The sequence below is a fragment of the Palaemon carinicauda genome, chromosome 38 (assembly GCF_036898095.1).
Source record: "Palaemon carinicauda isolate YSFRI2023 chromosome 38, ASM3689809v2, whole genome shotgun sequence".
Lineage (NCBI taxonomy): Eukaryota > Metazoa > Arthropoda > Malacostraca > Decapoda > Palaemonidae > Palaemon > Palaemon carinicauda.
The window spans coordinates 25321797-25336885 of record NC_090762.1 but is presented as its reverse complement, the minus strand read 5'-3'; the positions used below and the strand labels follow the sequence as shown (position 1 = coordinate 25336885).

The window sequence follows — 15089 nt, the reverse complement described above, 5'->3', positions numbered from 1 at the left end:
ACATCCCTGTGGCACCTTCATGAGTCGGGTAGATATTGATTTGCATCCTGTTTACCCCTCTTGCTGTGGTAAGAGATGTTCTGTGAAATCATCATGTAAGTACTGTACTGGAGGGAGTGGCTGTCCTCCCATTGGGAGAGATATCGTTCTTGTTGAAAGAAATGAACTAAGCGGGGTCATTCTCCTTCTTTGTCTTTTGCCAGCTGTGACAAGATAAGAAAGTTCATTTCTGCGGTGCAAGTTATCCCCCAACCAGGTCCTTCATGTCAAGAACCCACTGAGGCTTCAGTCACGGATGAGGATGGCCATGATAATTTTTTAATGTTTTTTCACCCAGTGTTGATGATGTACAGTATGGACTTTTTTCACAATATTATCCCTGAAAGATTTGTGTCCTGACTAATGAGATTAATTGGATGCAACTTTGAAAGGCCTATCTAAATGATTGCTCTTTTAGATCAACAAAGGTGAATGTAATACTGTAGTCCCTTGCCATATTATTATTATTATTATTATTATTATTATTATTATTATTATTATTATTATTATTATTATTATAACTATCTAAGCTACAACCCTAGCTGGAAAAGCAGGATGCTTGTAAGCCCAAGGGCTCCAGCAGAAAAATATAGCCCAGTGAGGAAATAAACTATATGAAAAGTAATAAACAATTAGGATGAAATATTTTAAGAATATCATTAAAATGGATCTTTCATATATAAACTATAAAACAAGATTAGTGCCAACCTGTTCAACATTAAAACATTTGCTGCAACTTTGAGGTTTTGAAATTCTATGGATTCAACTACCCAATTAGGAATATCTTTCCACAACTTGGTCACGGCTGGAATAAAACTTCTAGAATACTGTGTAGTGTTAAGCTTCATAATATAGATGGCCTGACTATTAGAATTAACTGCATACCTAGCATTACAAACAGGGTGGCACTGTCCCGGAAGATCTGAATGTGAAGTATTTTCATATTATGAAAAATTTTATGCAACATGCATAACGAACTAATTGAATGATGGTGCCTGAGATTAGTATCTAGATCAGGAACAAGAATTTTAATAGACCGTAAGTTCCTGTCCAACAAAAATAATGTGAGAATCAATAGCTGAAGACCAGACTGGAGAACACTACTTGAAACAAGATAAAATGAAAGAATTAAAACACTTCTTCAGAATAGATTGATCACCGAAAATCCTAAGACTTATCTATAAGCCAATATTTTGTGCAATTAAAGAAGACACAGACCTAATGTCTCTCAAAAGTGGAAAATAAAACTTGAAATTTTAAGAGTCATACAGCATTAAACATTATCAATGCTGAGATCCTAATGTTGAGAAGTAACTGTCCTCGACCTACTTACAATCATACTTTAAGTTTTTCTTAGGATTCAACTTCATGCCCCTCAATTTGCACCATGTACTAATTTTAGTTAGATTTCTATGAAGGGATTCAGCAATGCCAGGTCTACATTCAGAAGATGGAATTGATGTTAAGAGAGTAGCATCATATGCATATGCAATGAGCTTGTTCTCTAGGCCAAATCACATATCGTGAGCATATAGAATGAAAAGAACACTACCCTTAGGAACATCAAATATCACTTTCCTATACTGTACTCACTATGGTACGCATCAGCAGCAACTCTATGTGATCTATTACCTAAAAATTATGAAAGCTAATAAAGTACAATAGTACTGTACCTTGGTGTACCAGTCAAATTCATTGTGGGATTGAGTATGCATCTTGAAATCCTCTTGTCCTAAAGAAAATTTACCCAAAGAAATAAATTCACTTTGATGCAATCCACACGTACATAAAAAATCGTATGGTACACAAATTTTTAAAGGTTTCTTTAATTTCTAACCCACTAACATGAGAAATGAATAAAAATTAATGAGAAATAGAAATAAGTGAAGATTTGACCTTCAGTTTACCTTTGAGTCGTATCGTGGCTGGCGTGAGTGAGACGAGAGTCTGTACTGTTGTAGTACAGGCAATTTTCCAATTGTACTAAATACCTAATGCCTTTTATCTTTCCCTTTTATAGAAAAATGATGATTAAAAAAAGTTACCAGGACCCATTTCCATTTTTTGTTTTAGAAATGGGCATAGTTTAAAAAGAATGCAGATGCAAATGTTGATATTGTATACAGTATATTATTAATTGAGATATCCTAAATCGTATCAAACCTTTAAGGCATGATATTTCATTACACCCAAGAAATTCTGTCCATTATGTGATAGTCTCATTCATACAGTACTTATCTTTGAAAAAGCCTATGCAGTGCAAAATTCAGATGCAATTCTTTTAGCATAATTGAAATTTTTTTGCTCATATTCAGTTACTTGTACCCTGAGTTACTACAGTAATGTAATTTGTTGATAGGAATTTTATTTCAAATTTTCCTTAAGTCATTAATGACTGTACTTCATCACCTAGAAAAATTATAATGTATCAAGTGGTAGAGAGTTGAACATAGAAAATAACAAAGTTCCTGAATTATTTCTTTATTTGCAGAAATTGCAATGTGAGTGTAATGGACGAATCATTTTGGAAAGAAGCATTTTCCCTGAATTGCCATCCTGACTCGAAAGATATAGCCCCTAATGATCCATTGTAAGTTGAATTATTATTGTTTTTATTTGAGGCAATAGTCAAATTTCCATCTTTGCTGTTCCAGACTATGATTAAGATAAGAATAGTAGCAAAAAAATAGCCTCATTGTGAAAATAGTGTGCACGAGAATGTAGTCTGTATTTGAGCTATTAATGTATGTATTTGTAATACTTTTGATAGTTTGACTCCCTTGATATCTTTTTAATCGTATAACCTTTCATGAATTGTTTCTTTCATTGATATACCTTCTTTTTTTATTTAGTCGTAAGAACAGTTACTTCAGATTTCTAATGTCATACACTGCTTTATTCAGTCTTTCTTCCTGAGCTTCTGTCAGGTCTATATCTATCCCTCCTTTTTTTTCCCTTCTGTGATTTGGCAGCATGTGTTCTTCTTTCATATCAAATTTTTTCAAAAGTCTGCTCTTTCATTTTCTTTAATCTGTGCGTTAGCTTTCTCCATTCCCTCTTAGCTTGCAGATGCTCTTGTCTTACTGCTTTATCAACTCTTGCTTCGTTTCATCCCAAAGCAACAGCTTTTATTGCAGCCTTGCATTTTCCTTTTTATGTAAGGTTTTCTGCTCACTCATTTGCTGTATACTTTTATCTATTTTTATACAGTAATTTTGTAATGTTTTTAATTGTATACAGTATATTGTATTAGCCCGTTCGCTACGATATATCGGTATACTTCAAAACATGCCTGATAATATACACTGTAACGTCATCATTATTATTATTATTGTTATTATCATTATTATTATTAATTTTTCAATATTTAACTTAGCCGGTGATTATAATAGCTGCAACTCTGTTGCTCGACAGAAAACTCTAAGGTAAAATTCGCCAGCGATCGCTACACAGGTTGCGGGTGTGCCCAACAGCGCCATCTGTCGTCCAGATACCCAGTACTCAATGTAAACAAAGAACTCAATTTTCTCTCTGTCGTGCTACCGACAAGACGTGCTTATTCGCTGTTGCTAAACTGGATTTGTTTTCACAACTAATTGGTGAAGTACACTATTCTAGTTTTGAGCTTTCGCTGTGCAGGCTTTCTCTTCGCAATTCCTTGAACTCTTTTTGATAACGGATTCTTTGTTGATGACTTTTTGATAGTTTTTGAATTCCCCTTTGACCAATTGAAAATGGCTGACCCTTCACAAGTCCCAAAATTTAGGAAGTGCAATGCTAGGGACTGTTCAAGGCGTCTTCCGAAGGCCTCTATCGACCCTCACACTGTTTGTTTCAATTGTCGGGATAAAACCTGTCAATTGGAAGATCGATGTGAGGAGTGCGTTGGGCTTTCGGAATTCGATTTTATCGAATTCCAAAAGTATACACGTAGGCTAGAGAGAGATAGAGTTAGGAGAAGTTCCTCTCGTTCTATTGACATTTCCTCTCCTCATGCCCCACAACCTATTCCTTCCCCTGTGGTGGTTGCTCCTAATCCCCCTTCTGGCACTCAGGAACCTTCGATGGCTGATATGATGCGTGCCATCCAAGCTCTGGGTGAGAGAGTTGAGTCCCTGGCTAGTGACCGTAATCAGCTCATGGCGGATGTGAAGGAGCTGAAGTGTAAAAGTGCAGTGGGAAGTGTTAAAGTGAGTGATAGTGTTGTGGATAGTGTTGCGCTTGAGGGTTCGTCTGTTCGTGCCTGTCGTCCTCCTAGTCCGGGACCTCTTGCAAGCTCCCAAGTCCAGGGGAGAAGCAATGTCGTACGACAAATGGGTTCGAGAGGCTTTAATCAGCGAACAGACGTTCTCCATGGAGACCACAAAGTCGGTTCTAGCAGCGGTCAGAAGGGAAGACTGGATGGTCTCTTTAGACCTAAGGGACGCCTACTTCCACGTCCCCATCCACCCGGACTCCCAACCTTTTCTGAGATTCGTTTTCGAAAAGGTTGTCTACCAGTTTCAAGCCCTGTGCTTTGGCCTAAGCACAGCTCCTCTTGTGTTTACGAGGCTGATGAGGAATGTAGCCAAATTCCTGCATTTAGCGGACATGCGAGCCTCCCTCTATTTGGACGACTGGCTTCTCAGAGCTTCTTCCAGTCGTCGCTGTCTGAAGGATCTAAAGTGGACTCTAGATCTGACCAAGGAATTGGGTCTCCTTGTCAATATGGAAAAGTCACAAGTGGTCCCATCCCAAACTATTGTATATTTAGGGATGGAGATTCACAGTCTAGCTTTTCGGGCTTTTCCGTCGGCCCCCAGAACAAGCCAAGCCCAGTTATGCATCCAGAACATGCTGAAGAAGGAACGATGTTCAGTCAGGAAGTGGATGAGTCTGATAGGGACGCTATCATCCCTGGAACAGTTTGTGTCATTAGGAAGACTACACCTCCGTCCTCTTCAATATCACCTAGCATTTCACTGGAAAAAGGACAAGACGCTAGAAGCGGTCTCGATCCCCATTTCCGAGAAGATGAAGTCTTGCCTGACATGGTGGAAGGACAGTATCAGCCTCAGAGAGGGTCTGCCCCTGGCTGTTCAGACTCCCAACCACGTTCTCTTCTCGGACGCATCGGACGTAGGCTGGGGCGCGACATTAGACGGTCGGGAATGCTCGGGAATATGGAACTCGAGTCAAAGGACAATGCATATCAACTGCAAGGAGCTACTGGCAGTACATCTGGCCTTGAAAAGCTTCAAGTCTCTCCTTCAAGGCAAAGTGGTGGAGGTGAACTCGGACAACACCACGGCTTTGGCGTACATCTCCAAGCAAGGAGGGACCCACTCACTGACGTCGTACGAGATCGCAAGGGACCTCCTCACCTGGTCAAAAGGTCTAAACATTTCGCTAGTAACGAGGTTCATCCAAGGCAACTTGAATGTCATGGCAGATTGTCTCAGTCGGAAGGGACAAATCATTCCAACAGAATGGACCCTCCACAAGGATGTATGCAAGAGACTTTGGGCCACCTGGGGCCAGCCTTCCATAGATCTCTTCGCAACCTCGATGACCAAGAGGCTCCCAATATATTGCTCACCAATCCCGGACCCAGCAGCAGTTCATATAGATGCCTTTCTCCTAGATTGGTCACATCTAGACCTATATGCATTCCCTCCGTTCAAGATTGTCAACAAGGTACTGCAGAAGTTCGCCTCTCACGAAGGGACAAGATTGACGCTAGTTGCTCCCCTCTGGCCCGCGAGAGAATGGTTCACCGAGGTACTTTGATAGCTAGTGGACGTTCCCAGAACTCTTCCTCTAAGGGTGGACCTTCTACGTCAGCCACACGTAAAGAAGGTACACCAAGGCCTCCACGCTCTTCGTCTGACTGCCTTCAGACTATCGAAAGACTCTCGAGAGCTAGAGGCTTTTCGAAGGAGGCAGCCAGAGCGATTGCTAGAGCAAGGAGAACATCCACCCTTAGAGTCTACCAATCGAAGTGGGAAGTCTTCCGAAACTGGTGCAAGTCAGTATCTGTATCCTCGACCAGTACCTCTGTAACTCAAATAGCTGACTTCCTTTTATACCTGAGGAAAGAACGATCTCTTTCAGCTCCCACTATCAAGGGTTACAGAAGCATGTTGGCATCAGTCTTCCGTCACAGAGACTTAGATCTTTCCAACAATAAAGATCTACAGGACCTCCTTAAGTCTTTTGAGACCACGAAGGAGCGTCGTTTGGTTACACCTGGTTGGAATTTAGACGTGGTACTAAGATTCCTCATGTCAGACAGGTTCGAGCCGCTACAATCAGCCTCCCTAAAAGATCTCACCTTAAAGACTCTTTTCCTGGTATGCTTAGCCACAGCTAAAAGAGTCAGTGAGATTCATGCCTTCAGCAAGAACATCGGATTTTCATCTGAAACGGCTACATGTTCTCTACAACTTGGTTTTCTAGCCAAAAACGAGCTGCCTTCTCGACCTTGGCCGAAATCGTTCGATATTCCAAGCTTATCGAATATGGTTGGAAATGAACTAGAAAGAGTCTTATGCCCTGTGAGAGCTCTTAAGTTCTATTTAAAACGAACTAAACCTTTACGAGGCCTGTCTGAAGCTTTATGGTGTTGTATTAAGAAACCTTCTTTACCTATGTCAAAGAATGCAGTTTCCTATTATATCAGACTGTTGATACGAGAAGCTCATTCCCATCTGAATGAAGAAGACCATGCTGTGCTGAAGGTAAAGACACATGAAGTTAGAGCTGTCGCTACTTCAGTGGCTTTTAAACAAAATAGATCTCTGCAGAGTATAATGGACGCAACCTATTGGAGAAGCAAGTCAGTGTTCGCGTCTTTTTATCTTAAGGATGTCCAGTCTCTTTACGAGGACTGCTACACTCTGGGACCATTCGTAGCAGCGAGTGCAGTAGTGGGTGAGGGCTCAACCACTACAATTCCCTAATTCCATAACCTTTTTAATCTTTCTCTTGAAATGTTTTTATTGTTGTTTTTGGGTTGTCCGGAAGGCTAAGAAGCCTTTCGCATCCTGGTTGATTTGGCGGGTGGTCAAAGTCATTTCTTGAGAAGCGCCTAAATTAGGGGTTTTGATGAGGTCCTGTAGTATGGGTTGCAACCCTTGATACTTCAGATCCTAGGGGTCGATCAACATCCTAAGAGGATCGCGAGGCTCCGTAAGGAAGACGTACTTAAAAAGGCAGAGTAATTGTTCAAGTCGACTTCCTTACCAAGTACCTATTTATTTTGTTTTTGTTATTTTGATAACTTCTAAAATGAAATAAAAATTCTTAGCTCATAATAATGTAAACATATTTTGCTGGTCTCTACCCACCCCCCTGGGTGTGAATCAGCTATTATAATCACCGGCTAAGTTAAATATTGAAAAATGTTATTTTGATAATAAAATAAATTTTTGAATATACTTACCCGGTGATTATAAATTAAAGGACCCTCCCTTCCTCCCCAATAGAGACGCAGTGGACCGAGGAGAAAATTGAGTTCTTTGTTTACATTGAGTACTGGGTATCTGGACGACAGATGGCGCTGTTGGGCACACCCGCAACCTGTGTAGCGATCGCTGGCGAATTTTACCTTAGAGTTTTCTGTCGAGCAACAGAGTTGCAGCTATTATAATCACCGGGTAAGTATATTCAAAAATTTATTTTATTATCAAAATAACATATTATTACAAGCTAAGCTACAAAAGAGTATAGCTCATGGTTGTATATCACACCCACAGTTCACACTTGGGTAATTTCATTAGAAATCTCCTCTCCCTATTATTAGCCCCTCCTCTTTTTGTCTTCAGCCAACCAACAAAGTCTTTGGGATACTAGCCTTTATTTCTGAATAAGTGATAGCCATTTTAGTCTGTTGTTGTGTGTGTGTTTTTTTTTTTTTTTTTTTTGTGTGTGTGCGCGTGTTACCAATCAATAATTACACCACTCTAGCCAATGGCTACATTTCCTACTTGGTGCATTACTCAAACCTTCCCCGACACCCCCAACTTGGAGACGTACGGATCCTCGCATCTCGTCCTACCAGCAACCAAAATAATTGAGATTCTAGTCTTTATTCATGATTATGTAAATTCTATTCTAGTGTATTCACATTTTCCCTCGCCACCAACCGAAATACTTGCGATTCTAGTCCTCATTCATGATGATGTAAGGTCTATTTTATTGTTTTTCGATGTTGTCATAGGGCTCAAATCACAGAGAAAATCCCTCTGCCTTTAACTACAAGTCCCACTCACAACAAGATGAAAACTTACCAGTAATGCAAATTGTTGACACACACAAGGTTTGTCTTTTTCTTTAACCTTTTTTCTCGACTATCATACCTGCAAAATATCATCATCTTCATGTCTTATAAATTTCATAGTATTGTTCATTGTTTTCATGAGTAAAAGTTACCCTACTGTCATTATTTCTATTTATTGCCATTCTACACAGTATTCATGTTCTTATGTGAGCAGTCTCTATTTCCAAGCTTGAGAAGTACCCAAAACATGAATGATCCAGTTCATAGTGACAGTCACACGTAAGGTGGAATGACAGAGGAATGGACAAACTTCGTCTAATGAACTAAATTTATATTAAGTCTCTCTCTCTCTCTCTCTCTCTCTCTCTCTCTCTCTCTCTCTCTCTCTCTCTCTCTCTCTCTCTCTCTCTCTCTCTCTCTCTCTCTCTCTCTCATAAATTATACTTTTCAATATTTAACTTAGCCGGTGATTATATAAGCTGCAGCTCTGCTGCTCGACAGAAAACTCTACGTTAAAAATCCGCCAGCGATCGCTATGCAGGTAGGGGGTGTACTTCAACAGCGCCATCTGTCGTGCAGGTACTCAGTACTCATTGTAAACAAAGAACTCAATTTTCTCTCTGTCGTGCTACCGGCAAGACCTACTAATTCGCTGTTGCTAACTGGATTTGTTTTCACAACTATTTGGTGAAGTACACGTTTCTAGTTTTGAGCTTTCGCTGTGCAGGCTTTCTCTTCAATAAATCCTTGCATTCTTTTTTTGATATCGGATTATTTGTTGATGACTTTGGATAGTTTTTGAATTCCCCTTTTGACCAATTCAAAATGGCTGACCTTTCTCAAGTCCCTAAATTCAGGAAGTGTAATGCTAGGGACTGTTCAAGGCGTCTTCTGAAGGCCTCTATCGATCCTCACACCGTTTGTTCCAATTGTCGGGATAAAACCTGTCAATTGGAAGATCGATGTGAGGAATGCGTTGGGCTTTCGGAATTCGATTTTATCGAATTCCAGAAATATACACGTAGGCTAGAGAGAGATAGAGTCAGGAGAAGTTCATCTCGTTCCGTTGATTTTTCCTCTCCTCATGCCCCACAACCTATTCCTTCCCCTGTAGTGGTTGCTCCTAATCCCCCTTCTGGCACTCAAGAACCTTCGATGGCAGATATGATGCGTGCCATCCAAGCTCTGGGTGAGAGAGTTGAGTCCTTGGCTAGTGACCGTAACCAGCTCATGGCGGACGTCAAGGAGCTGAAGTGTAAGAGTGCAGTGGGAAGTGATAAAGTGAGTGATAGTGTTGTGGATAGTGTTGCGCTTGAGGGTTCGTCTGTTCGTGCCTGTCGTCCTCCTAGTCCGGGACCTCTTGCAAGCTCCCAAGTCCAGGGGAGAAGCAATGTCGTACGACCAAAGGGTTCGAGAGGCTTTAATCAGCGAACAGACGTTCCCTCCGTGGTTTCGGGCGTATCTACCCAAGATCGCCCCACCCACACAGAGACGAGAGAGCCCATTTATTCCTCGTCTGCGGAAGAGGTTTCTCGTAAGAAACCATGGACCAAGGTCTCACGACCTCTTAAGCGCAAGTCGGTCCCTTCCGCGCAAGTCCAACGGCCCAGTTGTAGCCACTGGGTCAGTTCGGACTCGCTGCAGTCTTCCGATGACTGCTCACCTCCTAAGAGAGGCAAAGCGGTACCGCCTCAGGCAGTCACACCGTCTGTCGCCGCACCTGCTCCTGCAGACCCTAAGTGGTCTTTGCTGCAGACCATGCAGTATCAATTAACGTCTCTGATGCAGGACTTTCGTGCGGAGAAGGTTGCTGGTGCACCAACCTCTTGCCTACAACCAACCACGGTTGTGCGTCCTGTGGACGCTGAGGCGACCTTCTTGCGCACTCCAGCTGAGAGAGTCCCGCCACCCATGCGTTCCAGTGAACCCTGCCAGCCGCATGTTGACGTTCAGCGACGCACGGAACCTTCCGTTGACGTTCGCGAGGTACAACAACCGTCAAAGTTGTTTTGTTTTGACGCGGTGCGTCAACCTCCGCAACCCAGTGTGGTTGCCTCTGCTCGCCCACATCAGACTAGACAGTCTGGAGTAGACGCTGTGCGTCCCCGCGCTGCTATGGTTGTTGCCAGCTCACAGACTGGGCAACAGTTCCATGACGTTGCGTCCGGTTCAGTCACGCGTGCACCCGTGTGACCGGACTCAGCTGACCAGCCGATACCTACTCCTTTGCCGCTTCCTCCTCAATTCTCGGATGATGGACTCTCTGATGATGACGATGCGGCACACGTTGATGAACCACATTCGGACCTTGACGAGCCCAAGTCCACGCAACCCTCTTTGGACTTTAGAAAAGTTCTTGCTCTGTTCAAAGAGATGTATCCGGACCAGTTTGTGTCTGTGGCTCCACGCTCTCCTCCGTCAGAGTTTGCTTTAGGTACGCAGTCATCCTCGCCTGCCTTTACGAAACTCGTCCTCGCACGCTCGTCCAAGAGAGCTTTACGAGTTTTAGGAGATTGGATGCAGTCCAAAAAGAGTCTAGGGAAGACAGCCTTTACGTTTCCCCCTGCTAAACTCTCTTCCAGATCGAGCGTCTGGTATGCCACGGGAGAAGTTCTCGGCTTGGGAGTTCCTGCCTCTGCCCAGGGCGACTTCTCAAGTCTTGTAGACTCTCCCCGCAGGCTAGCCATGAGACGCTCTAAGATATGCTGGTCACCTTCGGACCTAGACCATCTGTTGAAAGGAGTATTTAGAGCCTTCGAGGTCTTCAACTTTTTGGACTGGTGTCTGGGAGCTTTGAGCAGGAAGATCTCCCCGACTGAGAAGGAATCTTCCTTGCTCATCATGTCCTGCATGAACAAGGCCATACGTGACGGATCTAGTGAGCTTGCTGCTTCGTTCGTATCCGGGGTCCTCAAGAAGCGTGAGAACCTTTGCTCTTTCTTGTCAGCTGGAGTGACACCGTGTCAAAGATCAGAACTTCTGTTTGCTCCTCTCTCTAAGTGCCTTTTTCCAGAGGACTTGATTAAGGAGATTGCTGCTTCTTTGATTCAGAAGGACACCCATGACCTGGTTGCGTCCTCTGCCCGCAAAGCCACCCCTTTGCCTACCTTGTCAAGACCAAGGATGGACACTCCAGCGTCCAGATTTATTCCGCCCTTTCGTGGCAGAGCCTCCAGCAGAGGAGGTGCTCGTGCCGAAGGGAGACGTGGGAAGAAGAAAGGAACCAAGTCCTTTAAAGGCAGAGTCTGACTGCCACCTTCTTCAGATAGCAGTGGGAGCCAGACTCAAGAACTTCTGGCAGACCTGGGAGAAGAGAGGCGCAGATGCACAATCTGTGAAGTTGCTCAGAGAGGGGTACAAGATCCCGTTTGTACGAAAACCCCCTCTAGCAACGTCTCCCATCGATCTCTCTCCCAGGTACAGAGAGGAAGACAAGAGACGAGCATTGAAACAGGAGGTGTCTCTCTTGCTAGAAAAGGGAGCGGTAGTCAAAGTCCTGGACCATCAAACCCCGGGCTTCTACAACCGTCTCTTCTTAGTGGTAAAGAAGACAGGAGGGTGGAGGCCGGTGCTAGACGTCAGTGCGCTGAATGTCTTTGTCACAAAGCAGACGTTCGCCATGGAGACCACAAAGTCCGTTCTAGCAGCGGTCAGAAAGGAAGACTGGATGGTCTCTTTAGACCTAAGGGACGCATACTTTCACGTCCCCATCCACCCAAACTCCCAACCTTTTCTGAGATTCGTTTACGAAAAGGTTGTCTACCAGTTTCAAGCCCTGTGCTTTGGCCTAAGCACAGCTCCTCTTGTGTTTACGAGGCTGATGAGGAATATAGCCAAATTCCTTCATTTAGCGGACATCAGAACCTCCCTCTATTTGGACGACTGGCTTCTAAGAGCTTCTTCCAGTCGTTGCTGTCTGAAGGATCTAAAGTGGATTCTAGATCTGACCAAGGAATTGGGTCTCCTGGTCAATATGGAAAAGTCTCAACTGGTCCCATCCCAAACTATTGTGTATTTAGGGATGGAGATTCACAGTCAAGCTTTTCGGGCTTTTCCGTCGGCCCCCAGAACAAGTCAAGCCCAGTTATGCATCCAGAACATGCTGAAGAAGGAACGATGTTCAGTCAGGCAGTGGATGAGTCTGATAGGGACACTTTCATCCCTGGAACAGTTCGTATCGTTAGGAAGACTACACCTCCGTCCTCTTCAATATCACCTAGCTGTTTACTGGAAAAAGGACAAGACGCTAGAAGCGGTCTCGATCCCCATTTCCGAGAAGATGAAGTCTTCCCTGACTTGGTGGAAGGACAGTATCAGCCTCAGAGAGGGTCTGCCCCTGGCTGTTCAGACTCCCAACCACGTTCTCTTCTCGGACGCATCGGACGTAGGCTGGGGCGCGACATTAGACGGTCGGGAATGCTCGGGAACTTGGAACTCGAGTCAAAGAACAATGCATATCAACTGCAAGGAGCTACTGGCAGTTCATCTGGCCTTGAAAAGCTTCAAGTCTCTCCTTCAAGGCAAAGTGGTGGAGGTGAACTCGGACAACACCACGGCTTTGGCGTACATCTCCAAGCAAGGAGGGACCCATTCTATGAAGTTGTACGAGATCGCAAGGAACCTCCTCACCTGGTCAAAAAATCTAAACATTTCTCTAGTAACGAGGTTCATCCAAGGCAACTTGAATGTCATGGCAGATTGCCTCAGTCGGAAGGGACAAATCATTCCAACAGAATGGACCCTACACAAGGATGTGTGCAAGAGACTGTGGGCCACATGGGGCCAGCCTACCATAGATCTCTTCGCAACCTCGATGACCAAGAGGCTCCCAATATATTGCTCACCAATCCCGGACCCAGCAGCAGTTCATATAGATGCCTTTCTCCTAGATTGGTCACATCTAGACCTATATGCATTCCCCCCGTTCAAGATTGTCAACAAGGTACTGCAGAAGTTAGCCTCTCACGAAGGGACAAGGTTGACGTTAGTTGCTCCCCTCTGGCCCGCGAGAGAATGGTTCACCGAGGTACTTCGATGGCTAGTGGACGTTCCCAGAACTCTTCCTCTAAGGGTGGACCTTCTACGTCAGCCACACGTAAAGAAGGTACACCAAGGCCTCCACGCTCTTCGTCTGACTGCCTTCAGACTATCGAAAGACTCTCGAGAGCTAGAGGCTTTTCGAAGGAGGCAGCCAGGGCGATTGCTAGAGCAAGGAGGACATCCACTCTTAGAGTCTACCAATCGAAGTGGGAAGTCTTCCGAAACTGGTGCAAGTCAGTATCAGTATCCTCGACCAGTACCTCTGTAACTCAAATAGCTGACTTCCTTTTATACCTGAGGAAAGAAAGATCTCTTTCAGCTCCCACTATCAAGGGTTACAGAAGCATGTTGGCATCAGTCTTCCTGTCACAGAGGCTTAGATCTTTCCTACAACAAAGATCTACAGGACCTCCTTAAGTCTTTTGAGACCACGAAGGAGCGTCGTTTGGCTATACCTGGTTGGAATTTAGACGTGGTACTAAGAATCCTCATGTCAGAAAGGTTCGAGCCGCTACAATCAGCCTCCTTTAAAGATCTCACTTTAAAGACTCTTTTCCTGGTTTGCTTAGCCACAGCTAAAAGAGTCAGTGAGATTCACGCCTTCAGCAGGAACATCGGATTTTCATCTGAAACGGCTACATGTTCTTTACAACTTGGTTTTCTAGCTAAAAACGAGCTACCTTCTCGTCCTTGGCCGAAATCGTTCGATATTCCAAGCCTATCAAATATGGTTGGAAATGAACTAGAAAGAGTCTTATGCCCTGTTAGAGCTCTTAAGTTCTATTTAAGACGAACTAAACCTTTACGAAGACAGTCAGAAGCTTTATGGTGTTCTGTTAAGAAACCATCTTTGCCTATGTCAAAGAATGCTTTATCCTATTTTATCAGACTGTTAATACGAGAAGCTCATTCCCATCTGAGTGAGGAAGACCAAGCTTTGCTGAAGGTAAGGACACATGAAGTTAGAGCTGTCGCAACTTCCGTGGCCTTTAAACAAAATAGATCTGCGAAGTATAATGGACGCAACCTATTGGAGAAGCAAGTCAGTGTTCGTGTCTTTTTATCTTAAAGATGTCCAGTCTCTTTACGAGAACTGCTACACCCTGGGACCATTCGTAGCAGCGAGTGCAGTAGTGGGTGAGGGCTCAACCACTACATTCCCCTAATTCCATAACCTTTTTAATCTTTCTCTTGAAATGTTTTTATTGTTGTTTTTGGGTTGTCCGGAAGGCTAAGAAGCCTTTCGCATCCTGGTTGATTTGGCGGGTGGTCAAATTCTTTTCTTGAGAAGCGCCTAAATTAGAGGTTTTGATGAGGTCCTGTAGTATGGGTTGCAACCCTTGATACTTCAGCTCCTAGGGGTCGCTCAGCATCCTAAGAGGATCGCGAGGCTCCGTAAGGAAGACGTACTTAAAAAGGCAGAGTAATTGTTCAAGTCGACTTCCTTACCAGGTACTTATTTATTTTATGTTTGTTATTTTGATAACTGCTAAAATGAAATAAAAAATCCTTAGCTCATAATAATGTAAACATTTATTGCTGGTCTCTACCCACCCCCCTGGGTGTGAATCAGCTTATATAATCACCGGCTAAGTTAAATATTGAAAAATGTTATTTTGATAATAAGATAAATTTTTGAATATACTTACCCGGTGATTATATATTAAAGGACCCTCCCTTCCTCCCCAATAGAGAAGCAGTGGACCGAGGAGAAAATTGAGTTCTTTGTTTACAATGAGTACTGAGTACC

The 15089-nt window shown here is 43.5% G+C and overlaps 1 protein-coding gene across 1 annotated transcript in view; it reads left to right on the top strand.

Moving 5' to 3' along the window:
• LOC137630483 (gamma-tubulin complex component 5-like) overlaps positions 1-15089 on the top strand; it is a 181071-nt gene that overhangs the window by 100811 nt on the left and 65171 nt on the right. Inside the window, exon 9 of the mRNA XM_068361981.1 lies at positions 2531-2629. Within this exon, the coding sequence (XP_068218082.1) occupies positions 2531-2629 (99 nt within the window). The remainder of the gene's footprint in view (positions 1-2530; positions 2630-15089) is intronic.